Source organism: Callionymus lyra, chromosome 18 (assembly GCF_982586985.1).
Source record: "Callionymus lyra chromosome 18, fCalLyr1.hap1.1, whole genome shotgun sequence".
In the NCBI taxonomy this organism is placed as follows: domain Eukaryota; kingdom Metazoa; phylum Chordata; class Actinopteri; order Syngnathiformes; family Callionymidae; genus Callionymus; species Callionymus lyra.
The window spans coordinates 17645915-17672499 of record NC_141835.1 but is presented as its reverse complement, the minus strand read 5'-3'; the positions used below and the strand labels follow the sequence as shown (position 1 = coordinate 17672499).

The window sequence follows — 26585 nt, the reverse complement described above, 5'->3', positions numbered from 1 at the left end:
TCCTGCCTGGTATGGTCCACTTGTGTGTGTCCATCTCAAATGACGGTCCTCGGCTTGAATCTGTACAGCCTAGATCCCAGAGGGGCTTGCGGCGCCGCGGCAGGCGGGCGGTTATGATGGCCACCCTGCGACATGAGCCAGGATCCAGAAGGACGTCTTCCCGACAAGACAGAGGCTCCTGTTCTTCCACAGCCTCCTGCCCTGTTTTCTCAGGAACCTACAGCGATCAAGAGGACGAGCCTCCACTGAGACGGCAGTCCTCGCCTTTAATCAAAGGTTCTTTTACAACTTTGGAAAAGGGCTGTGCAAGTTCTCCATCCAGCCTCGAGGGGTCTGTGAGCAGCCTTCCAGGATCTCCACCTAGCCACAAAAGCTCTCTGCAGAGGTTCCAGGGCTCCCTGCCAAGCCTGAAGGGTTCTATATTTCGCTTTAGAAGGCGTTCGGTCGGCATACTGGAGAACTCTGGGCCCAGTCTCAGTGAGGGGAGCACTAGCCCCACACTGAAGGACCAGGATGGCAGCTCCAGCGACGACGATGGCAGCTGGGACACCAACAGCTGGGGCTCAGGGGCGACTTGTCTTTTCAGGTCAACGGTAAAACAGGAGAGCGCAGAAGAAGACCCAGAAAATAAATCCGAGGTTGCTGAGACAGAAATTATCTACCAAAACCTGATCTTTCGCGGACGAGACTCCGAACCAGACCATGTGGAGAAGACCTCAGTGGTGCTTAAGAAAGAGGCAGGAAGTCAGAGCATATTTTTGAAGAGTGCTGGGATCACTTCAGCTCAGAGGCACTATGATGAGGACCGCCATAGGTTCTCCAAATTCCTCAATGAGGTAACCGGCAGGGTGATTAAATCCAAAGGTGATCCATCTCAGCAGAAGGTCACACTGAGACGCTGTAAACCACCTCCCCCCCCACGACCACAACCACCCACAACTCCACCACGCCTTCCTCAAGCACCGCTGTCTTCACCGCCAACACGCCTGCCGTCAATTACCATTTCCTCCCCAAAGGGGCCGTGGCCAGGCTCCACCAACCTTCACACCATCAAAGAACACGAGACTAATGTCAAGGTCTCTCCATTCCACCAGTGGAGCAAAACTCTGCCCAGCTGTAAGATTTTGGAGCCAGAGGACGTGCTGAGGACGGTCGCCGGAAAGAATCACTCCAGCTCACACCGAGAGCTGGACCTGTTCACCAAGATACAAACGCAACCAGCGACCGGGAAGCTGTACCTAGAGACGGACATCGACGGCGTTAGGAGACATGACGACATTGACTCGCTGGAGAAGGATGGAAAAGGTGTGGAAAAGAGGAGGAAGAACCTGGACGGCCGTACCGGGAGGTGGGAGAGGAATGGAGTTTTGGAGAAAGACGAGAAGAGACAGAAGAACATGCACAGGACAGAAGGAAGAAAGGAAAGAGCGGATGACAGGTCCTGGGAGAGAAACAAGATTTCAGATCCCGATAGGGAGAAGGAACCAAGGTTCATTCAGGACAGTTATGGGACTCCTCAGGTGTCCTCTGTGTTCTGGCCAGAGGGATGTCCACAAACGTCCTACAGGTCCACGTCCCTGCCAAGAACTGTCAACTTCACAGTAAGTACTGAACATGGATCATTTAGACACTGATGTTTTCCCAGATGTTTTTGGGAATTCGTTGGGCCTCCCACACCTTCATTAATATGCAGGACACAGGATCAGCTAGAATGTTTTTTCGTGGCTGAGAAATAAAATACCTTAAGATGTGGCAGAAGAAAGTCTTATATGGACTCTTGGCTGGAAGGGTTGGTTCACCCAATATGCAAACTACACTCATTTTCTACTCACTCTCATGTCGACTAAGGGTTGGGATTATTTTGAGTATATCCATTTGAATCTTCCTCCCAAAAGACCCTTAAACATTCAAATACGTTCATGGCAATTGGCTGTAATGTCCATGTTGTATTGAAGCCTCGAAGAAAAAAATATGTTACGGAATTAACATACCAAGCAATCTAAACCGTAAGTAAATAAGTAAGTAAGTAAGTAATTTTTATTACATAGCGCTTTTCCAGACCAGGGTCACAAAGCACTTAAACAATCAAAACAAAATTCAATAAAGTATATACTTTAAAGGTCAAGATAAAACTGATAACACAACAGGAGTTCCAGAAAATCAAGGAAAAGCCTGAACAAATAGAAACGTCTTAAGATGTTTCTTAAAGGAGTCAGTAGACTCCATCAAGCGCAAAGAGAGAGGAAGTACTCCAGACGTACTCCAGAAGTACTCCACAGCTCAAACTACCGTCTACAAAGGAAGAGCTTTTGTTCTGAAGCAATTCTATTCGTCAAGGCTTCAAAACAAGATGGACGCTACAGAAGATGAAGGCGACAAAAGGCTTTCAGGACCCAGAGTCTCACCTTCATATGCATGTATTATGGTATTTGACAATCCATGGATGAGGCATACTCCTGGTTCCTGGGAATTTCTCTTTGCCTTAGAAGTAAAACAGCTACACAAAATGAAAGTTGTCGTCTCAAAACTCATAACTATCTGATAAATACATTCATTACAGACGAAAAGTAAACAGATGATGAGTAAAACGCTTCAGCCCCGAAGTCTTGCCTAAGTCTAAGTGATCTACGACTTCATTAATGCTCTCTTTGACATCGCTCCATCTCTGCTGTCTGTCGAGGATTCTAACAAACGTTTGTCATTTCGACTCAGAAAACACATTAATTTGCTGGGAAGTCATTTCGAGAAACAAAGAATTTGGGCGTGCGTTAATAATTCAGTGTTTGTGTGGGTTTCAGCCTCGGGCTGATACACAACTCTCTGAAAAAGTACACCTCAGCGGTGTGTAGTCAGAACCCAGCTAGCTTGTTAACAAACAAACATCAATGTATGATACTCCCAACACTGGAATGTTGTGTCTTCTGTGTACAATTACTTGAAACATGAAGACAATTGTTTGCCCTGTCATATACTCGGAGCTTCAGAGAAGAACCACCGTTTCACAGGGGAAAACACTTTTATTAAGATACTTGACACAAACTCTATCTCTTTATTTTACCACTAGATCAGGGGTACCCCAACCTTTTTTGTACCGCTGACTGGTTGAATGTCAGGATTATATTCACTGACCAACGTTCAGATAAGAGTAAAAATAAGATAGCATGACCTGCAATGAAACTACAATTAAGTGCTTAAAGAAAAAGATCTCACCAAAACGCTGAATCAGCAAGAGCTTTGTATTGGTTGTCCATTTGCATCTCAAGTTTTGTTTGTAGAGTTTGTGTTTTACTTATTTTCATTATTCAAGAGTAACATGGTAATGTTACTCTTGTAAAATAGTCATTTTTACTGACATTACCAAGAGATACAGATGTAAAATTACTTAAAGAGAAAGTTAGTGTAACCAAGCATTCTTCGTTTAGAGAAGATAAAGTGGACAACCGTTTATTTTCTTTCGTTTCGCATCTTGAGCAGACGCTCAGAGAGCGCTGCCCTGCATATAAATTGCCCCAATATTATTCTTACAGAAGAGACACAGTGTTGTACAGCAGTGTAAAAGTGTATTCGTGTTGGAAACAACGAGGCTGGAACTTAGTTTGTAGCAGTGCAGTGCGCACGTCTTCTTTACTTTAGTCATGCGGAACACCCTTCCCCCCCAAAAACAACAAACTTGATCTACCTTCCTTTTCAACCTCTTCAAAATAAAACAGCAGAAGTAAATATTAACACGATGGCGAGTGCCTAGAAGTCCGTTACAGTGGCATATATGCGGCATTCAGAATTACAAACACAGACATGCGGATTCACACAGGTTAGTAGTATCACCCGACGTCTGTGTTTGTCTAATTACAGTAGGTAATTTGCAACGGAATTATTACATTACAAATTACCAGATGGTCCATAGGTAATACTTATCCTGTGCGAATAGGGCTATAAACTCTGTGATTATTTATCCAGTTCATTGTCCAGAAATGTGACGCTTTAAGATTTGTAGAGACTTTATATCACCAGTTACATAGATAAAGTGGTTTTTTTTTTAGTGCGATATACATGCATGAAGGGGTCGCTGATTTACTAGATTGCGTACTGACACTACTAACCCGTTTCTTGTCCGTATCAGATTGCCATAAATCATGGAAAACCAAGACAGGCCATTGGGCCTGAGCGAGCATGCGTTCACAAATCACACAGATTGACATGATTTAAAGATCTAAACTGAGCATATACAGTAATGACACATGGCTGAAAAGTTGGTTGTTTGGTTTGAAATATTTTGAATATATACTTAGGCAGCAAAAATGAATAACAATTTATGAATGAAAACAAACTGATGTCTAGACCTTCTGTTGGAGGTGGGAAAGTTAGAACGGGTCAAAGGGTTCTTACGAGGACAGTGGATGTGTGTTTCCTCGGCGGCACTTCATTGATCAGACGGACACGTCACAGACCGTCTCCCACCCACTCCGTCTCACACTGCAGTCGATCGCTCAGCCAATGCTCCAGGTCTCCCCCCCTCCACTGTGGGACATACAGGGGGGATAACCGAGCATGCTGCTGTATGAGTCATCCTCGTATGAGCTGCAGTGACTTTTCACAAACAGCAGCTGCCGCTCGTACCTGCTGTCCGTCAATGAACTGAAAGTTCTAAAACGATGCGATGACTCACAGTCCGGAGACTCCGCTCTTCTCCGGGACTTGATCGGCTTCTCCATTAGCCTCCACAACAACACATTCACCTTCGTTCTCTCCTTCAGGACCGTCATCATCATTTTCCCTTTCTTTATCTCCAAATTTATCTCCATCCTTTTCTCTCCTCTTTCTAGTCACTGAACCTCTTCAACTCTGACTCTGATAAACGTTAGTTCCTCTAAAGCTTTACTTTCTTCTTCTGCTCTCAGTCGCCTGCACTTCTTCACTCCGACCCCCTGACCTCTGACCTCTAAATTACTAAAACATCATTTTCACTACGGCTACATAATTCAAGTTTTAGGTTTATTTATTATGTGAATGTTAATGTAATATTAGACCAATATAAAATATACATTCAGTTATTTTCTTTCTGCACATAAAACAACCCAGTTACAGTCGTAACTGTGGTTCTACGAATGTGTGATCTGCCCTCTACATGCTGCGCTATGGTGTATCTCCTGACCAAACATATAGCAACAGCTTGTAGAGGGCAGAGCGTGCATGAAGTAGACTGTTTTGTCTAAAATGAGAATTCAGTCTAAAGTAGAGTGTGATAGAGTTGAGACATTCTTAAGGTTCAAGAGCAGATTCTGAATTAAATCCAGATGAATCGATTCAAGCTCTTCCTACGACTTATAGTTACCCACTTTTACAAATCACCATATAATCGGCAAACATCAAGGTCCTCTCCTTGGCCATCCATCAATTGGCCATCCCACGTCAGCCTCATACGTTCCGCGCCGCCCTCACGTGATGTCCTCCCGCAGCAGGATCTTCTTCGCCTCGTTCGTCTTTTTTGGAGTCTCGCACGACTCGACGTGGGTCACGGGGTGATCCCCCGGTGACAAGAGAGTATCCCCCTGCAAGATAAAAAAGATGAGAGAGTTCTGGGGGGGGGGGGTCGGCGGCGCCTCCTCGCCAGTGTTACAGCTCAGTGATTGGTTCTGCACCAGAAACAAGGATCAGAGTGAACGCGGCTCATGAATGATGCAGCGCAACAAACAAAAGAGCAAACAAATCTGTTGCTGTCGCCGGTCTGACGCGAGGCAGCGCCGCCACACATTGCTGTGTCGCTGCTCTCCTTGTGGGGCTTGAGGGGGGGATTTAGCTCATCTGCAGAGTACTTCTGCCCCCCCAACCCCGAGACTAGTCGACGTCACGTAGCGCAAACACCGACGTTTTGCTCTTTCCTGTGTTGCAGCAGGAGTCGGACGGGGAGATGCAGCGTGCCACCAGGTGAGACGCTTGTGCATCCTCACCTCCACGGCTCCCCCTCCTCCCCCCTTGCTTCAGCTCCCAGCCCTCCCCTCTGTGTCTCCCCCCCCGCCACCCCCCCGCCCACCAGCTCGTCTCCAGAATCACAGACGCTCCGTGAACGAGAGGACGGGCACGTGAACGTCGTGATCAGGCAGGATGAAGCCACGAGCGTGTGAACGGTAAGACAACACACCGGGAAGTGAGTCTGTTTGTGTGCATGTGTGTGAGGCAGCAACAGTACATTTGCAGTTTGCATGTTTTTTAGCACAGATTTTTTTTTTAAATCCAACATTGTGTGTTGATGCAGTTGTAAGAGGTGCCACTACTGAGAATGACGTGCTAACATAGAAGAAGTGCTTAAGAGTGCCAACATGAACATAGAGATTGTTTTAGTATTTTTAATTTAGTTATGATGCACATGGTTTATTTTTCCAACCTGTCACTCCTGATCCGCTCCAAGTCTCAGCTGGATCTTGTTGTGTTGTAAGAGAATAGATTGATGGTCAAGAGCTGTTTTCTAAATCATCCTCATCAACTAACTTATCACTTAAGCTAGATAAAAGCATAATTTAGTAACCAAGCTGATAGTTAGCTAGTATACATCCACAGTTACTAACTTATTACTTAAGCTAGATAAAAGCATAATTTAGCAACCAAGCTGCTACTTAGCTAGTATACATCCACAGTTACTAATTTATTACTTAAGCTAGTTAAAATCAGAATTTAGTAACCAAGCTGCTAGTTAGCTACTATACATCCACAGTTACTAACTTATTACTTAAGATAGTTAAGAGAAGTTAAGAATTTCATTTGACAACCTAGAACGCAAGCCAGTTTACACTAACTTATCACTAAAGGTAGTTAAGAGCATCAGTTAGCAATCTAGCATGCTAGCTAGTATACATCAGTAGTTATTTAGTTAATACTCAAGCTAGGTGAGAGCCTCATTTAGAATCTAGCATGCTAGCTAGTATACATCAGTACTTACCAACTTATCACTCAAGATAGTCAAGAGCCCTAATTGAGCGACCTAGAATGCTAGTCAGCTTACATCAGAAGTTACTAATTTATAATTTAAGCTTGTTAAAATAATAATATAGCATCCTAGCATGCTAGCCATTTTACATTAGTAGTTACTAAGTTATCACTCAAGCCACTTAAGAGCATCATATGTGGGAATCTAAGAAGAAAAAAAAAGAATAAACCCATGAAATATATATTTTTCTATTGAATATGGCTGATATTGGTGGATTAATGCGGATTACTCCATTTACAGTATTTAATGAATCTAGGTTTTAATAAAAGTAATCCACCTGTACTACTACTACATAATGGAAATGTATCAATTCAGCTCAGTGCAGCATGAAAGGGTATAGATAGGGCAACAAAATAAGACAACAAGCTAGTTAAGAACATCATTTATCAACCTAGCATGTAGGTTTATAGCAGCAGTATAACACTTACCTTACCTTACCTTACTTATCGTGCTAGCGAGTTTAGATTTGCAGTTAGCAATTTAGCGAGCACAAATGTTTAGATTAGCAGTTAGCAATTTAGCAAACCCAAAGGTTTAGATTATCAGTTAGCAAAATATCATGCCAGCCAAGCCACTTCAGGTGTATCACTAAAGGACAAGATCACAGATGCAAGAGTTTTCTCTGCATGTTTCTGGACTCTATTTGAGAGAGAAGCTGGAGCATTTTTGAGAGACTCAGAGTAGAACCACTGCTCATCCAAGAGAAGACAGTTGAGGAGGATGCTCTTGTAAAATTTTGAAGAAGACACTGTATGTAAGAGCTTTGTGTCTGAGCGTTACACACAAACCTTGATCCGATAACGACAACAAAGTACTCCAAACAAGTCGGACTGTCAGAAATACACATCACTGAAATATGTTTGATTAAAACAAGAGAACAGAACAGATGGTCATGACATGAACCTTTTGATCATCACTGAGGTTGTCAGCAAACAAACAACAGACACGTTTAAAAATATCATGCATTGATTTTCTTTTCTTTTTTCATCATTAAAGAAATCTTTTTTTTCCACTTTTTCTTTGATTTAATTAAGAAACATGTTCATTTATATATTTTTTTAACTGTAACGTTTTTTTATTTGAATATCTATATTTGATTTTATTTGTATTTATTGTGTGTTTGTGTTTTCTTCATTTTTAAAATATCAACTCTGTGAGTGAAGCAAAAGAACTGACCATGTGAAGCTTCCAGATGCTTTAACCAAGTTAAAGGTTGACTTGGATGATAAACGCAACGACGTTCTTCCTGTCACAAACACCGAAAGAGCGAATAACAATTAAGCTCACACCTGGCTAACAATGCTATCTTATGGTTGCTAGGCTACAAACGCACAAGTCAATTTAGGAGAGGTAAATAGTGCCACTTACCGTTAAAACTTCTAATTCAACCCATGATGTCCAGGAGTGATATAGAGAATGATAGATCGTTAAACACTGTAAGAAAACACTTAGAACAACTTTACCTTCGTGAGTACCCAACTGATGCGTTCAATTGCACAAAATAAAATAGGAAAAGTTTCAAATCTCGTATATGGCGGCTTCTACACCGATTATTTTCCCACTCGAGAGGAAAACGCTTATATAAAAATAAAGCATAGATATTCTTTTTTGATATTGATTTAAGTAAAGTGGAAAACAAATGAACGAGAATTTTGAAATCTTAACCTCACGCCAATAAAACCTTTATTATCACATTGTATGCATGTAAATGTTCCATGCATATCATCAACTCCAAAATAAATTGTAAATGTTTTTTTTTTAATATTGAGTGTAAGTAAAATGGAAAACAAGTGAAAAAGAAATTATATTTTTTAAAAGACAAAGTCAGGAGCAGGATGTGAGTTGGAGCTGAAGAGGAAAGTCCCAGTGGGCTCAGACAAGATAGGGAGATTCGCCTGCTAGTTTCTTGACATTGGCTGTGGTATAAGAGATCTGACCTCTGACCCACCTGATGCAGCTCCTGTTGTAAGAGGTTGACTCATTCACTCCAACATCGATCATACTGGCATGACTCCTCCATCGACTCACCACACAAGAGTCCGGTGATGCTTGTCCTCTCAATCCGTGAGAAGTCACCTGTTGGTGTGATGAGGACCTGAGAGTTACACAAGTGTGCGTCTGCATGTGGCTGATAAGAACCAGCAGCAGCTTCTTTGTGTCCACCAAGTCAAAAGCTTCGCAGCAGCTCCAGGTCTGCGACGAGAGATACGTTTATTGCGGAGAGACCAGGCTGCTAACATTTCAACACCAGAAACCCTGGGTGAGCTGGTTCTGGTGGAGCGGCTGCAGGTGTTCGCACACGTGGAGTCGTGCAGCAGCAATGAGACTTTGGGAGTCGCTAAATCAACGCCATGTGACCTCTGGTTCTAGCTGTTGCTATGGCGACATATTCTACTGTACGCTCATCCATCCCACCGGGCAGACACGTCTTTAACCGCTTGTTAGCACCTCAGCTACATTAGCACTACTTAGTGACTTTGGAAGTAACTAAGTGAAGGTTATTTGTAAAGCACCTTTCTAGACCAGGGTCACAAAGTGGTTTAACAAACAAAACAAAATACTGTTAAAATATATACTTTAAAAGATAAAGACACATGAGACAAACACAGGAGTCCAGAAAATCAGGGAAAGGCCTGCACAAATAAGAAGTTTCTTGAAGGAGTCCGTAGACTCCATCAATCAAGAAGGAGAGAAGATCGTTCTAAAGCTTAGGAGCAACAGCCTGGAAGGATTTCTCTCCTCTGGTCCTGAACCGAGTGCCAGGAACCATCAGTAGATTCTGATCCACAGACCTAAGAGCCTTAGCCAGGGTGTAGGGCTGGATCAGATCAGTGATGTAAGGAGGAGACTGACCATGAATAGATCTGAAAGTAAGAACCAGAATTTTTAAGTTGAACCTGGAAATGTGAGTTCTCCTACTAGAGCGGGTCAGAATTCTCGCTGCAGAGTTTTGTATTAACTGCAGGCGAGACAGCTCCTTCTTATTTTAGACATGAAAATAAAATGTTAGAATAGTCTAAACGAGACACAAACACATAGATTCTAAGATCATGTTGTGACATCATTTTCCCAAGTTTAGAGATTTTTCTAAGTTGAAGGAAACAGTTTCTGGTCAGTTTTCTGCAGTGTTGAACTAGAGAAAACTGAGACAACACCCAGGTTTCTCAGGCTCAGTTTGAAAGACTGGCACATGTCACCCAAGTACTGAGTCAACCCTGGAACCTTATCATCAGACCCAGGAATTGTATGCTTGTGTTTTTGTCTGTATTGTCACCCGGATTTAAAATGTGTTTCTATTGTTTCTCTCCAGGATCTCCTCCAAAACCTCCCACCGCACTGACCCCCCAGGCCAGGATTAAAGTTCTGGTTTAGACCGGACAAACACAAACACATACACACAAACATGAAAAAGATCTATATCGGGAAAACAGCGCTGAAATCGCAGAGAAATGGTGGCAAACACAAGCGAGGGTAAGAGAGTCGTCACTTCATCATCGTTGGCCGTATCATTACGACCAGCCCATCTTCAGCCAGCGTTCATGGATTTCAACCCCCTCCTCCTTTATCCGAGCTTCGTCCATCACACCTCAACCACAGTCTGTTTGTTTGTCTCATATATTCACTAACATTTCCAGATGAATGGCTAACCTTAGCATCATTAGCTACTTCTAAACAGGATAACAATGACAAAAACTGTTCGGACACCACCTCAGAGTCAGCGTGTTGTGTGTCTGCAGTTCGATGCACGACCACAAGGAGGACCTGCGCAAGCATCTCTCGTACACCACGCACAAACTGGAGATGATGGAGACCGAGTTCGACTCCACGCGACAGTACCTGGAGACGGAGCTGCGGCGAGCGCAAGAGGAGCTGGAGAAGTTCTCTGAGAAGCTTCGCAGGTCAGTGACTGGAACAAGAATATCTCTTATCACAGGCTTAAGTCCAAATTCAAACTGAGATAAACACTGTAATTTGTTTTATGTTATTTACGTTTCACTCTTTCGCTAAACAGCTAACAGGTCACAACTGTAAGGACTTGTTAGCTAGTGAGATTACGAAAACTTATAATATGACAATTGTGTTACCGAAATGAAGACTGAATACATTTTTTGCAGACTTTTAGACACACAATCTGAACCAGTCCCAAACTCCAAACTACTGCCCACAGACCAGATATGGCCATTCTCCACATTTGTCAAGGCCCCATGACAATATCAGACATGCATCTTGCAATTTCTTTTTTATAAAAAGTGTGTGACATAAATATAGGGACATTCATTCATCAGAGAAGGGTGGCTATCAAAGGAAAATGTTCCCAAAGTTACTCAAATCTAGTCTTGCTAGCAGACTAATGCCCGCTAGCTTCTATTTGGAGCTTGTGTAAGATCTTTATCACACAAAGTTAAAATATAGATATCATAACTTTATAATTGTGTTCTGTAGGATGTTAAAAGTTGTCTTGTGTTCTTGTGGTTCAGGATCCAGAGCAGCTATGCGGCACTCCAGAGGATCAACCAGGACCTCGAGGACAAGATGCTGGAGACGGTGAGTGATTTGATATATTTCAATACTGTAGGAACAAATATATAAATGTAGTATTGCTGCATATCAAAATATGTCCCAACTTTAGCTTTAATAGCTGCTGGGGTCGACTGTATCCTCTCATCCTCAGTCATTGCATGGGATTTCAATGGAGAAAAATGAAAAAACTATGTGAATATTAGTATCTTAATTATAATACAACGATTATTTTAATTCATACACACATTGTTGAATTATAAACCATAAAAAAACTATAGTATTACATAAATTTTTTTTTTGAATAATCGATACAGTACTGTCAAATATCGATAGAGTATTGTGAAAAAGAATATCGTGATACATCTGCATATTAATATTTTCCAACACCCCTAATAAAACCCTTCTGTCAGAGAAACAGAGAAAGATGGTTGAACCAAGTCAGATGAACAAAGAGAAATACAATAATGACACGAACAGTTGAACTACAGCTTTGAGAGTCAATAAAAGAAAAGATCTGATGGACCCGTCACCCTCGAGTGTGAATTTCAAACAGCCTGGTATCAAATCCTCTGCTGGGACTCGTCTGCTTTGATGTTTCGCGTGACATTTTGGGGTCAAGGAACTTCGTGGAAGACGTCAAAAATGAGAAGTTCTGTGATGAGGTCGAGTGGGATCGCTGTGGGCGCTTGTGCGGAGATAACGTCGAAGAGTCACAGCAAAGAGGTTGTTTATAAGTGATGCAAAATATGCAGAGATATATGACTACATGGAACCAACGAACGGAACGTGGGTTATCTGTACCGCTGACCCCTATCGTGTGCGCAAGGTTTAAATTCAGCTAATAACACACCTACCGCAAACTGATTTTTGAAAAACTTTTGTCTGCAGTCGCAGAACCACGAGGAGGAGAAGCGAGCGCTGAGTCGGGAAATCATTGTCCTCAACAACCACCTGATGGAGGCCAAGATCACCATCAACAAGCTCCGAGAGGACAACGTGAGTGCTTGTCGCTCTGGTGTAGCTCAGAGGTCACCGCTCTCATTTCAGCTAGACAGGGTGAGAGGCACGTCACAGGTCCACACTTTAATTTGAAAATGATTCCGTTGCCCTCTGACGAGTCATCTGTTGCCAGGTAAACAGTTTCTGTGCCAAGATAGTACCTCATCCAACACAGACAGCTCAGTGTCTGGCAACAGAAACGAGAGTCCAGGTGCAATCCTCAGTCTCTCATCCGAGTCAGAGGTGGTGGTGAGCGCTGCAGCTGCAGCGGGACCCTCGGCCGGCACTGTTGGATAGTGATTAGCGCGGATCGATGAGCGGCCCCGGAAGTTCAATTTGGGGCGACATTGATCTGTGCTCGCGAGGGAAGCTGACTGGAGGATGTCAGTCATCCGCTGCGGCGCCGCAGGTCACGTTTAGAAGACCCGGGCCGGAGCTGAGTGTGCTTGTCCGGGGTCAGCGGGTTCTCAAGAGGCACAGATGCGGAGCTACTCCACATTTGATTGATTATAAAGAATCTGACCCTTTCTGTTTCGGTATAAAATCTGTTCCAATAACACCGATATTTTACGGACACGGGTATTTCTACCAGACCGCATTTGGCAACAGGGCCAACTCTGTTGTTGTTGTCAACTGGTTCTGGTGTAGTGGTATTGAACCAACAACCTCACATTTACCTCCTCCCTGTCACAGGACGTCTACAGGAAGGACTGTAACCTGGCCGTTCAGCTGTTGCAGTGCTCCAAGTCCCAACATAGGGGACACAAGATGTCGGAGGTCAGTATACAAATTCGGTGTCTGAACCCCACCTGTAGACTCAAGGGTCCAAGTTAAAACGGACAAAACAGGAGTCCGTTCCGTTCGCTCCAACACGCCGTCACTTCCTGGTTCTTATACTTCGCTGTATGGAGAGAAAAGGTCAATATGGACGAGGGTCGTTTATTTGCCGTTTCAAGTCAAACAAAATACAAGCTTTACGATCGAGCGGATGCGCTTTCTGCCGGCGACTTTACAATTCAATAGCCCCGGGAGAAACGGTCTCAAACTGTAGAAACATCGCTATATTTAAGGCAAATTTCCGGGCGGAGAGGTCCTCCCCCTATCGCCATATTAGTTCCTTCAAGCTTCCTGTGCCACGATCCGCTGTGGAGATTCCTTCCTAATTTGTTTCCTTTTCTAATCATTCAAATGTTCTTGGGTGGGGGTTTCTGTCTCCTAGTCCCCCCCTCACGGATGGGTCCAGCTTCGTTCTTTTGATCCACGACCCAAGGTGTGAAAAGGCAGACAAACAGACGTTTAAATAACCGGTGTCATGTCTCTAATTCTGTTCCAAGCTTGTCTTGAGACAGTGTGTGAGTCTGATTGAAATGTTGATTGTGAATGTGTATTCAAACGTTTAAGCTCTGAGATGAAGCGAGTAATTTATACTTAAATTAAAACTTTATATTTTGATTATCTTTTAGCATTAATTTAAGTATGGCGTATACGTATAGTGTATAATATTTTTTAATCTAACAGAGTGAGAACCAACAGGTTTTAGAAAGTAGTCACAAACCTTGTTGCGACTGAGGGCAACTTCATAGGTACCGGTTGGTACGAAGAGCTAACAGAAAAAAACTACACCTGATCCTGGATCTCTCCGCACCAAGTCGTACATCTCCAGTGAGCGACAGAAGCGGGTCAGAACTGGATCCGGCGGGCCTGAGAAAGACAGGAACCCGTCTCACTGAATCGCTAGAGTAAGACATGGATCAAAGCGCCCGTTAGCGGAGAGCGTTTATTAACGAGCTACAGAAATAATCCCTTTTCTCGGAATGGAACCGGGACCTGTTGCTCGCGGTTTCACGTGCTAATTAAGATCGGCTGGATAACGGCTAACATCGCTCACCTACTTTCCATCTTCACTGCAGCGGAGCTAAAAATAGCTCCACTTCGAGATGCAGCTTGTTTCTTTGCCTTTGTCGCAGTTTATTTCTTGCTTGTGACGTCACCTTCGTTCCAACAGCAACTCCTTGGGGGGTTGATAAAGGATTAGGACCATTCGGGGCTCCCTCTAGCCCTGGCTAGCTTCAACAGCAGACACGCCAAAATCTTATTGGTAAAAATGTTCATTCTTTACAGGGTTGCACCTCCATTACATACATTTTTCCTCATAAAGGGCAGCAGGTTTCGAATCTGAAGCTGTATGTAACAGGCTGCACAAACCAGATTGATACAAAACGTCTAATGAAAAAATAATGAAAACCCCCAAAAAAACTTCAGAGCTTCAAACTTCTGTAGATGATCAAACAGGAAAATGTTTAGCTTGGAGGAAGAATCAAACGCACCAAACAAGGCTCCTCAACAGTCTTTTCACGCCTCTCTTTAAAATTCTTCTCCTTCTGCTTTTATGTCGGCGCCGCGGGTCCATTAGTGTGGCTCCTCCAGGACTCTAATCTCCGGTTCTGCTTTAATTTGCGGTTAAAAGGCGGTTGGGAGCCTCACAGGGGACTCTGCTGGCTAATGAACTTGTCACAATAACAAGCGATTTATCTTTCCATCAGTTCATTTTCTTCCTCCACCCGTGGCCACCTGGGGATGTTCTGAGACTCTTGTCAGAAGTGAGGCTAGGGTCCAGAAGCTGGATGTGACGGGGCTGAATATTTAATCGTTTGGTGTTAAAATTGTATAAAGCGACGATTTGATCATGACTCTCATGACATGTGTGATTTGTTAAGGACTCGACGAGTGGTGGATAGATTTAATAATGGAAGTAGAGTTGAAGTCCCAATTATAATGCTTGTTTTTCTCAGGTTTCGGTACCAAACTGATTTCTTGTGTCTCTGACTCAGCTGCCTCCGGACCTGCAGGAACGCATCAGTACCCACATGGAGAAACACCATCCGGCCAGTGAAGCCACTGTGCCTACGTGTCACTCGGTCTATCCAGAGGCGGTGCCAACGTCCATAATCGCCAAGGTCCTGGAAAAGCCAGAACCTGGCCGCAGCTGTCCGTCCACCCGCTCCACCAGCCCGAGGCCACACGATGGGGAGTTTCTTACCGTAACAGGAAGTACAGACAACCTGAACAGGCGTATTATGTACAAGAATTCCGACTTATACTGCAGTGATACGGCCCTTTATTGTCCAGAACGGTGGCATGACTCAGACCGAAGGCAGAGTATTGACCTCCACAGCACTGGTCTACATGCCCAGAACTCGACCGACAGCAACCCGGAAGAGGAGGCGTACCCCTCTGGAAGTTTTTCTCACCATGAGCCGCCATCTTCGTACCATCGGGATGAATATGGGACTGGAAGTCCCCCAGTTTCGAGTTCCTACTCCAGTTTCAGTCTCGCTTCAGATGACAAGGATGGGGTCACCGGTGGATGTCCGCGCATTCGTAGCGGAAACCTGTCTTCCTCCCACCAGGGCCTGTACATGGAGTGGAGGGACGGCGGCAGCAGCGAGTATGAGCATAAAGGTGTATCACCCTACGACAAAGATCCCCCAGGCTTCACAAAGTCCCACAGCATCCAGCACATGGTGGACCCCAGAAGTCCACAGAAAGGAACCCCAGCAGCATACACGAGAACCACCTCCTGTTTTAGTGAACCATACCACTCCAGTAGTCGCAGACTGCCGTCCTCACACAGTATGGGCTCTACGACCGGGTTAGTCCAGGCGCCTGGTAGCGGTCTGGAAGTCTCTGAGGACGAGCTGAGCAATCACTGGAGGCGGCTGAGCATGGAGGACATCGCAATTGTAGCGGCCTCTTACGGTAACATAGCAGGAAGGATTTCACCGTACAGTTTCTCTGAGTGCCATAGCACTCTAAGCCCCTCAAGCAAGGGTAAGGATTCCCAATACAGCAATGTCCAAGAGGGAGATGACGTCTTCCACAGTCGCATGCTGGATGATTGTTTTGGGATGAGCCCAGTCTCGCCGAGCCAGGGTCCCAAAAAACCACCACTGGAGCCACGGAAGAAGAAGAAGCTTGCATTGTACCGAGCTCAGGAGGACAGCCAAGACTCTGAATCAGGACCTGTCCTCTCAGGAACTGAGAGAGACAGTGGCGTGGCCAAGAAAAGCTATGCTAGTGCTGGCAGCTCAGGAGAGTCTCTAAACCAAAGCTCCCTCGAAGCGTTAAGTCTTCAGCACTACCCAAGCCCCCGGCCAGCTGTCCGCCCAAGACCCAGCTCAGCTTTTACCGTCGGCCCCGCGCTCCCAAAGAAGACCTCTCCAAGATACCAAAAATTTGGCAGCACTGGACTGACCAGGAAGGACAGTCTGACAAAAGCGCAGCTTTACGGAACGCTGCTGAACTAAACCTCAAGAGTCCTCAAATGCATGACCAAGTCCGTCGCACGGGTGAGCGCATCGTACTGTGATCAAGGTTTTGACCATCATTGTTATGTATCTTGGCAAAGGCACGTTCCCTGTCTGCGAAATGTTTTGTTTTTACTCTTGTGTGACACGAGTTTGTGCTCCTGCCCGAATCCTGATCCAGACTGGCCTCTCGAATCTCACACTGTTGTCCTGAACCCTTTGTAGTCATCAAAGATTTTATTACATTTGATGACAGAGAAGATGGTAATTCTCTTTCTTCACTGCCAAAGCTTCCATCTCCCTTGAGGAGCTGAGAACTGCTCACTGATCGTCCACCAGTGAACCTCTCGTCTGATCATTACGATAACCCTGTAAAGGTCTTCCGGCTGACCACAAAAAGGACGCAAATCCTCCAACTGAAGCACAACAAGGGAATCATACAGCTTTATAGATCTCTGTACGCAGATACGACTCGTTGCCAGGGCCATGTTCCTCGACTTGTGCACAAAAATCCAGCAGTGTGAGAGTTGAGACGCATTTTGCAAAACCTTTATTTCCACGTTATTCTGTTTCTGATCACTGTGCTAACTCTTCTGTGGGGAAAATCAAACCAGCAAGAGATGGAGAATTCCAATCTCAACAGAGGATTCCAGCGGTCCAGGGGTAGACGCTCAGTGGCTCTTCCTGGAGGAAGAAAACGTAGAACTCGATTGTGAACTGAAGAGTTTTATTTTTAGGATAGAATCTGATGCTGCCTGTTTCCCGGGTACCCGGACACTCGTGACTTTGGCCTTAATACCCTTTAGTGCACGAATGTTCCTTTACAGCATGTCGACAACGAAACTGTGTACGAACTATTTAGCTGCTGTAACGTTAGTGGATGTTCACGACTCTGTTCGCTACTTCCTGTTTCAGATGATCCTGCTGGAAATACTGTAGCATGGATAATTCTGTTGTGGTAGCTCGTGTGTTGAGATTGCTCGGGTCTTGTTCACGAGTGAGAGTCAAATGGATCGTAGAATCTGGGCAGTGATGAGTAACGAAAATAAGACCTGAGCCAAGAGACACAGTTCTTCTTTTCCCAATAACTTTATTATTCATTTGTGAAACCTGGTCCTAAATTAATAAAACATGATTGAGAACATACCTACCCTATGGGAAAAAATAGTGACTTATCAACAGAATAGTGGTTGAATATGAGGTTGTTATTATGATTTGACTCTTTCAAGTTTTTTCTTTCAGTGAGTTCTCTATCCTGGTCATGATGTTTATCGCGATAGATTTTGCTTTGATGGCCTCAGGATCAGGTCTGAGGCATTGAGGTCCATCAGAGACCTACAACGCTATTTGTTGGAAAAACCGCCGTTGCACGTTTTATTTCATCCTGGGTTTTTATAGTGAACATTTTTATTCCGTCAACCTTCACGTTGATCAACCGTTTTCTTTCTAGACTTTTTTACCAGGTTCATTTGCGAAGTTTTTGGACGGATTTCTTTGCCGATGCTTACAACGGTTCAATGAACGAGCCACGTACAAGTTCTGAATCTTTCTGTACCGACAATGAAAGGTAGCGGGAACTGTTTCTCCAAACATAACGCCGTTTTATTTTCTAGTTTGGACTAGATTTTCTGGTTCTGGTCCAAAAGCTGAAGAGTGAGCGTGACAGAGTCCGATGCATGATTGTGGTTCTGTTGTTTGTCTACGAATAAACTGTGTTGGTAAATAAACAGTCTGCTGAGGTTTTTAGTGTGTTTGAGTCCCATCACTTCAGATCTCCCAAAATCCATCTTTCAGGATCTTTTAGTTACGCCACATCAAAAGGTCCGTCTTGACTCTTTGAGGTCGGATCAATCCCAGATTTCAGCCCCAAACCTTGACTTCACCACTCCAGTCGCAGGAGGCGGCGGTTCCTGGTAAGACTCGGTGCATTGCGACGCTCAGACACGGCTCCCGGTGGGCCGAGAGGACTCGCAGCAGGCGGCTGCTGCGGTAGTCGTAGAAGTGGAGCGAGCCGGTGGAGGAGCCCGACGCAAGGACCGACCCGTCGGGCGAGAAGTCACACTGCACTCCGTAACCCTCCACCTGCAGGGGGCGACATGCACGTGAGGAGACGTGGACACTAGCAGGGTTATGTGCTGTTGCCATGACAACACAGAGTCGACACTGAAGTTGATGTTAGAAATAATTAAGATGATGAGTGTGTTTACAACAATGTGTCATCTGTGCGAACAATGTGAGAATAACTATTGTCGGACAATAGTGTGGAAGTATATCAGAGCAATCGGAATATTGAAATAATATTTAAACTGTTGAAACTCAATAATCAGGAATACAATAATTGTTATATTGAAAGATTGAAGTTGTTGTTTTTCTTTTATTTAAGTTTCAAAAATTAAATATTTGAAATATACTTGCTCTTTGTAGCCTTTTATATTCCATATAAAATGGACGGATAAAAAAATATTCAAATATCAAATCTCTCAACAAAAAAATTGTTTTAATTTACAAACGATTATTAAAGTTAATTATTTCAAAGATCATTAAATGCTCAAAACATAATCTAAAAAAAGATCTTTTAACATTTTAATGATTAAATTCAACCATTCAATATTCTGACGGACTGATACATACACACATACATCCCCTCCTCCCGGTCACCATGGTAACCAACCTTGTGACCTTCATACTGGCGCCGCTTGTTCATCCTGAATGGTCTCAGTGAGGAGAACTCGGCGAGGTAGTTCCCGTTTGTCTGAGCCACGAAGACGTCGTCCACTGGGTGAAGAGCCAGACTGGGACACGTGAAGCGCTCCTGCCAGGACCGAGGTACAGATGTGAGTCTGTGTTACACAAGAGAATCTACACACACGGTGTGCGTCCTTACGTGGTAGATCTGGTTCGACAGTCTGGCAGTGGTCTGGTAGTCCCAGGCGATAAGGGTTCGGTCCGCCGAGTCCCTGCTGACGCAGTCAGAGCTGCTGATGAGTTCTGATCCTCCTCTGAGGAATAGCAGGTCCAGAGTCTGCTGGACCGCCGCACGGTAGACCTTCACCACCTGAGGACCACCACAGAGTCGGTCGTAGTTTTCCACGTGAGAAGAAGGGTTCACTTCAGTGGACTCCAAAATGTTATTTTTACACCTCAGTCCATGAAGGACGACTCACACAGTTGACAAAAAGCTGTTTGTTTGCTTGTTTGTGTGCATCTTCACAGTGAAGTTCAAGCTAAAAATATCCTCTGACAGCAGCAGTTTCACGCAGTGACATCACTTCTGTTTGTCAGTGTTGTCGTCGTCTTCCCAGTCGCGTGAAACAAACAGCCCTGAGCTCGGGCCCCTCCTCGCCGACACACTCGACACCAGTCTCAGCTGCATCCGTGAACAAGAGTTGAGGGGAAGGCAACGAATAATTCAACTTAAATTTAGCAACGCTTAAACAAAAATATTTTGTGAGTATTTCTTGAAACACAAAATAATTAGAAAAAATAATGAAATAATTATTTTTTAAATGATTTATTTAAGATAAATATAATTCAAATATTTTGACAATTTTATAAAATAATATATACTAAAGAAATCCTTGTGTTTAATGTTACATTTATAATTATTGCGTATCATTTATTTGTTTATGGTTTCCCATCATATTAATGCTTTTCCTCATCTTCCTCGCTTGCGCCCCCTGCCGGAAACAGTCGGTTCAGAAGAACGGGTTCACATTGCAATTCAGTGTGTACCTTCTTAGTGCGACAGTCCCAGGCCTGGACTGATGGACTGTAGCCTCCACACACAACCACCAGGGGGGCGTCAGGGTGCAGAGAGACACACATCACTTTGAACTGGTTGTCAAGCTTCACAACTTGCTGGCCTGCGCACACACATACACACACACGTCAGTCTCATGTGTGTTGAATAAAACATCGTGGAATCTTTTATGAAGCAGAAAAATGACACTTCAACGGCTGAAGAGAAGAGGGAATGAAAAAATAAATAAAACCAGGATGTCAGGCTGAGCTGGAAAACCGACTTCTAAAGGTTCAACCGGGAAAAGTTTTTTGTGACTTCAGAACCAAAACCTCAGACTCTCACAGTTGTGCCTGTCAACTGTATTTTTTTTTTAGGGTTTGAGGTTCTAGTCTAGACTAAAGTGCTGCTGTCAGCAGCTGCTCCTTTAAATCCACTTGTGTCCGTTATTGAAAAAGAGGAGAAAAGAGAAGGCGAACACTGTAACTATAGCGATATTGTTAAGACAATGAAATCTGTTGGGTACCCTTTATCTCTGCCTCCCCATTCACTCCCCCCTCCCTTCCTCCCTTCATTGTCTCCCCTCAATTGATCGCCCTGGGCTCTTCATCTCCCTCTCCCTCTCTCTCTCTCCACACTCGCCCTTTCTTTCGCAATTCTTCAGTGACTGATTGCGTGTGTGTGTCTGATTGTTGTTCTAAATATATCCCTCGGTTTCTAAAAATACTTTCACTCCAAATCTGGTGTTACTGACGTCAGACTCACCTGGTCTTTAAGTGCTGGAGCCAGACTAATGTGTTGATTTAAGTGAGTCTTGATCTACACCTCTTTTGTACTCATCAATATGTGTGTGTTTGTACAGAAATATATTTTCATTGAAATATTAATTTACACTTGGAAAATGTGCTTAAGCCCGCCCACTGAAAAATCTTTTTTTTTCTGGAGATTAAATCTTGTTTACCATAACCACACCCACTCTGCTGTGATTAGTCAAGCATCAATGTTTGTCACCGTTGCTGTGTCTCCAATTGCATACTTGCATACTCAAAGTTAGTATTTTTAGTGCATAAGTGCGTCTCAATTCTTAGTATGCGAAATTTAGTACGCCATGCACACTAAATTGGCGTACTAAAACGCCCACAAAACTGAGTATGGTTCGATGGACACTAACCACCCTAAACGGCCGCCATCTTAATGACGTTTTAAACGGAAGTTACGTCATATATAGATGCATATATAATATATATATATTTATATATATATATATATATATATATACTTACAGGTGCATTTTCAGCAACAGTAGAAGAATGAGACGTCTTCAGTGCTGATACCAGCTTAAATATCTTGCGAAAATTTCGATTCTCATGTTTTTTCTTTATTTCTTCTTCCAAACTTGCAAAACGTGCCACCAGCAGGTGGCGATAGCGTTCAAACAGCTGGTTGAAACCATCGTTAAATAGAAGTAGAAGAAGAAGCTGTCATGTCAATTCCGGTTAGTGTGTAGCAGCAGTGTTTGATTTGAGACATACTATCTGTGGAGAATTTGCGTACTAGTTAGTACGTACACTATCCTGATGCATACTAACTTCTAGTATACTAAGAGAAATATGCGATTTGAGACAAAGCATGTGTGTCATCAGTCCTCGAAGTCTCCACATCAAAAGGAATGGTTGGAGGAGGAGTGAAACCATTATTACTTCATAATGGAATCCGCTCTCATAACCTCTTGTTCGCTGATATTCCAGACGGGGGAAAACTTTATAAAGTAATGACTTCCAAACATGGTCATGATGAGGGACTTACTGCATCTTGGAGAGGAAGACTTCAACATTTGAAACATGCGAGTGAGTCAGGAGAGTTTTCACATTAGTTGATCTCCAACACAGAATCTTCCACAGCACTGATCAATGTCTTCGGTCTCTCACCCGTCTCCACGTCTGTGACCGCAGCTGTGTTGTCGAACGAGCCGGTGACCAGTCGAGTCCCACAAGGCGTCCAACAAGCGTCCCTCACGGCGGCGGAGTGGCCGGAGTAAACTTTCAGACACCGTCCACTTTCCACTGCGTCCCACACCTGAAGACACAGAGGACCGTCAGCTCAGAATAATCTCTTAGTCACTGAACACATGCGGGTCTGCTGACCCACTGGACTCTGCAGCGGTTCTTGGTTTCATCTTGGATGACTCAGACAAGAAGTGGTCACAGGGTCGTCAGTCCAGTACGCTTGCCTGTTTGAGTGACCAGAACCAGCACCTGGTCTAGAAGTAATAATGATGTTTTTCCATAAACATTTACAGTACACAAATAAACAACTGTTGAGAAAGCAGCTGATGATTAAGTTTGATGGATAACAAGCGGGAATATTAATAAAATAATAATAATAATAATAATATTTACAAATATTTACATCTAGTTTAATTAACAGCCTGGCATCATAACTTTGCCATCAGGTTATTGCTTCCCTTATTAAAAGAAACTGCGCCCCCTGCCGGTTCCCAACCTTTATTGCACCGCGTTTTTTTTTATATAGACTATATACTGTATATACGGACCGACCTTCAGGTAAAAAGTCCAAAAAAAGTAGAATAGCATGTATAACCATAAAACGAACATTAAAGTAATTTTGATTAAAAAAAATCGGAGCAATCCGTTTCCTTTTATAGTTATAGACAAAAATGTATGTTCATATACTCATCCCATCCTTTTTAACGATTTATATATATTTTTTAAATATTTTTATTTTATTTTATTTTATTCTATTTTGTTTTATTTTATTTTATTTTTTAAAATATGTTTCAGTATATTTTAGACTGTACATAACTTGCATGCCTCTGTGTTCTATCTCTTTGTAACATATTCTGGAGCTGCCTAACCGTGAATTTCTCTAAGGAGATGAATAAAGTATCTATCTATCTATCTATCTATCAAGGTCATGGATGGTGGTATTTTTCGTCGTCCTCTTCTCAGACAAAGGACACACTTTTGCAACATCCAAATTGCTTGTCTATAACGACTATAAAGTACTGCAGAACTGACAGGAGATATTGTTCCGATTTTTTTTTTAACATCTATATTTTAGGCTTGTTCTAGCTGAAGATCCCAGGCCACCAATCCATGTTTTAAATAAATAAAATACCGTCCAGACAGTTATAATCATTAGAAAAATAAACAAATAAATAAAAATTACTTTCTGTGCGGCTGGTAAAAATGCCTCTTATTCATTCCATTTGTTTTGTAACTTGCCCCTCGAGATAAATGAAGAAAATATTTACATCATATTTAAAGGAAAAGGTTATTTTTCTATCAGTTTTTTTTACACAAATGGTTTATAGATATGTTTTGCCAAAGTAAGGTTTATTTTATGTTGATATTTCTTGCTTTACTATTTATTGTTGCTTTGTTTTTTCTAAAAAAGTTTTTCTATCATATTTTTAGCCCTTCGCTCCTCTTTTGGATTGACGGGCCCTTAAAACAGTCACAGGTGTGTGACCCCAGAGGAAATTAAATCGCCCACCCCTGTCTCATGGAATCGTACCTCTGTCTCCACGTCAAGTCAGTGAATCAACAGAAATATCTCAGATAATCCTTTCTCTCACTTATCAACGCCACACTGGCTCAGGAACATTGCGCCTCAAGTCTCACCTTGACTGTCTTGTCCATTGACGCCGACAGCAGCAGATGACTGAACTGAGGAACAGGACACCACTGGATGGTGTTGACCGCCCCCTGGTGGCCATCCAGGTTCCTCACAAGTCTCTGGGGAATCATGTCAGATCGTCGTTCTTCAGTCAGATGAACCCCGACTCTCTCCGACACCTGAGCGAGGATGAGCTGCTCCCCGGCCTGAGCCTCTTCTGACGCAGGAGCTGTGACTTCTGAAGTTCTCACGTGTCTCTGTCTCTTAGACACGTACGGCCTCACACTGCCGAGTCTTTTCATGCCAGAGGCGGAATTCTTGTGGACGCTCTGAGGGACCTGCAGTGGAGAGCTGGTCCTCCGGTGACACCATGAAGCTGCTGGAGTGCAGCTCGATGAAACGTTTGTGTGGATGAAACCATCATGAGATTGCACCAGAGTTCTGAGAGAAGATTCCAGGCAGACAGGAGGACCCACAGATACAGGTTTACCTGCAGAGTCTGGGGGGCCTGCAGAGATGGGCGGACCCATAGAGAGAACTGGACCAGGTGGTTCCTCTCTAAAGTCACATGTTTCCTTTTCTACTGAACCAGACACGTATTCCTCCTCTGAATCATCGTAGGCCACTAGTGAGGTCATCATCTCATGAATCTTTTATAGTCATGATGTCAGAGACAACATGTGGAAAGTTGGTGGTCGATCAGTGGAACTGCAACAAATAAGACAGAATATCAGAATAAAAAGGTTCTCTTATGAGGCTTCTTCACAAGATGAATAAAAACACAAAACAATATTCCCATTCAGAGGAAAAAACGTTTCTTTGTTGAACTTTGTATATACAAGAAATAGGTACTGTATGTAAGTAAGTAATTTATATTTGTAGAGCGCTTTTCCAGACCAGGGTCACAAAGCGCTTAAACAATCAAAACAATACTCAATAAAATATATGATAAAAGGTCAAGTAAGACGAGCAATGTTAACTGACATTTACCATCACTTGCAACGCTAATTTCATGAATTAAATCAATTAAAAATACACTGCAACTGTGTTTTATGTTTCCATTACTGTATATTTAAGCAATGTATGGAAGTTTCCAATCTGGGCGTTCTATGCATATTTTTATAGAGAAAAAAAATTCTACTTGCGTCAGTTACGTTACTTTAATTATCATTTAATGATTACCATCATTATTACACAATTGAACTGTTCTGTTTTCCAGTGAAACCAACATTTAAAAAAAAAAGGAAATATTAGGCAAGTTATGACATATATAGTCAAAAAGGTCACACCTAAAATATTAAAACCTATTGTATTGAGGAGGTTAACCAGAAATTGGTGAATTTTACTGGTTATTATAGTCCATAACTTAATAACTGGATCAGATCAGTGATGTAAGGAGGAGCCTGACCATGATTAGATCTGAAAGTAAGAACCAGAATTTTAAAGTTGATCCTAAAAGAAACTGGAAGCCAGTGAAGAGTTTTAAGGATCGATAAATGTGAGTTCTTCTACTTGAGCGGGTAAGAATTCTCGCTGCAGAGTTCTGAATCAACTGCAGGCGAGACAGCTCCTTCTTGTTTTGGCTTCTTAATATTTATTTTGCGTTATTCATCCCATAAAATATTTATTTGATAAGGTTCTTCTGACTAAGCCTAACCAGACAGAAACCAAGTTGGACAGGATTCTTCGTCCAGTAACTTGGTTGAGCAAGAAGTGGAAATAAAAGAAAGTTTTAGCCTTAAAAGGACATTTTCCGAGTGACTCAAAGAAGTGTGTCACAAATGTGATGCAATTTCTAGCCACTGCATCCACATGAACAATCTGATTTTGGGGCGTATGCCAGTTCATCCCATGAGACCTCTTCATGAGTCTTTATTGTTGCATCAGCGTCCTGGAAACGGAAACCAAAAAGCAAATTGGTTGTTTAATGCTGCTTCATGGTTGTGTCATGTGCCATGTTAACTGACATTTACCATCACTTGCGACGCTAATTTCATGAATTAAATCAATTAAAAATACACTGCAACTGTGTTTTATGTTTCCATTACTGTATATTTAAGCAATGTATGGATGTTTCCAATCTGGGCGTTCTATGCATATTTTTATAGAGAAAAAAAATTCTACTTGCGTGAACTTCTGGATATTCTGCATATCTAAAAGCACAAAAGATTACCATTAGGTAATAGATACATTTTAATTTTACCTCTACTTTGCTAGTTTTAGCCAGGAAAAAAAACGAGTGCACTTCCGTTATCCGCTGAGTTGCAAAGACAATCTTTCAGAATAAAAGCAGTATGGTCAACATTAATAACTTACACGCGTGACAAATGTGCCCGTGCTTTTATTCTGAATAATCCGGAATGAAGCAACATTTCGCATCCGATTCTAAAACATTTAT

At 43.0% G+C, this 26585-nt stretch overlaps 2 protein-coding genes across 3 annotated transcripts; one reads left to right on the top strand and one right to left on the bottom strand.

The window, feature by feature from the left end:
• begain (brain enriched guanylate kinase associated) lies at positions 1 to 18536 on the top strand. Of its 2 annotated transcripts, none has more exons than XM_087779263.1 (7): positions 1 to 1601; positions 5891 to 5925; positions 10720 to 10881; positions 11461 to 11527; positions 12392 to 12499; positions 13196 to 13279; positions 15334 to 18536. In XM_087779263.1, exons 1-7 carry the CDS (start codon positions 12 to 14, stop codon positions 16807 to 16809), a joined length of 3522 nt encoding a protein of 1173 aa, XP_087635389.1. In that variant the 5' UTR covers positions 1 to 11; the 3' UTR covers positions 16810 to 18536. The 2 variants fall into 2 exon arrangements, with proteins under 2 accessions (XP_087635389.1, XP_087635390.1); XM_087779264.1 differs by lacking the exon at positions 1 to 1601 and adding an exon at positions 10293 to 10453 and having other exon boundaries at positions 5740 to 6125.
• wdr25 (WD repeat domain 25) lies at positions 17535 to 26488 on the bottom strand. The gene is made up of 7 exons (XM_087779265.1): positions 26391 to 26488; positions 24193 to 24895; positions 22477 to 22624; positions 20542 to 20672; positions 19694 to 19864; positions 19481 to 19621; positions 17535 to 18891 (listed from the first exon to the last, which is right to left on the bottom strand). Exons 2-7 carry the CDS (start codon positions 24826 to 24828, stop codon positions 18670 to 18672), a joined length of 1449 nt encoding a protein of 482 aa, XP_087635391.1. The 5' UTR covers positions 24829 to 24895; positions 26391 to 26488; the 3' UTR covers positions 17535 to 18669.
• Between the last annotated feature and the right edge of the window lie 97 nt (positions 26489 to 26585).

Excerpts from the sequence above, each read along its gene's own strand:
- wdr25 (XM_087779265.1), bottom strand. The coding sequence starts at position 24,828 with ATGATGACCTCACTAGTGGCCTACGATGATTCAGAGGAGGAATACGTG. Across the intron at positions 20,673-22,476 it reads GGTCACAGACGTGGAGACGG|GCCAGCAAGTTGTGAAGCTT; the intron begins GTGAGAGACCGA and ends GTGTGTGCGCAG. Across the intron at positions 19,865-20,541 it reads GGGACTGTCGCACTAAGAAG|GTGGTGAAGGTCTACCGTGC; the intron begins GTACACACTGAA and ends GGTGGTCCTCAG.
- begain (XM_087779263.1), top strand. The coding sequence starts at position 12 with ATGGTCCACTTGTGTGTGTCCATCTCAAATGACGGTCCTCGGCTTGAA. Across the intron at positions 1,602-5,890 it reads CAAGAACTGTCAACTTCACA|CAGGAGTCGGACGGGGAGAT; the intron begins GTAAGTACTGAA and ends CCTGTGTTGCAG. Across the intron at positions 10,882-11,460 it reads TTCTCTGAGAAGCTTCGCAG|GATCCAGAGCAGCTATGCGG; the intron begins GTCAGTGACTGG and ends CTTGTGGTTCAG.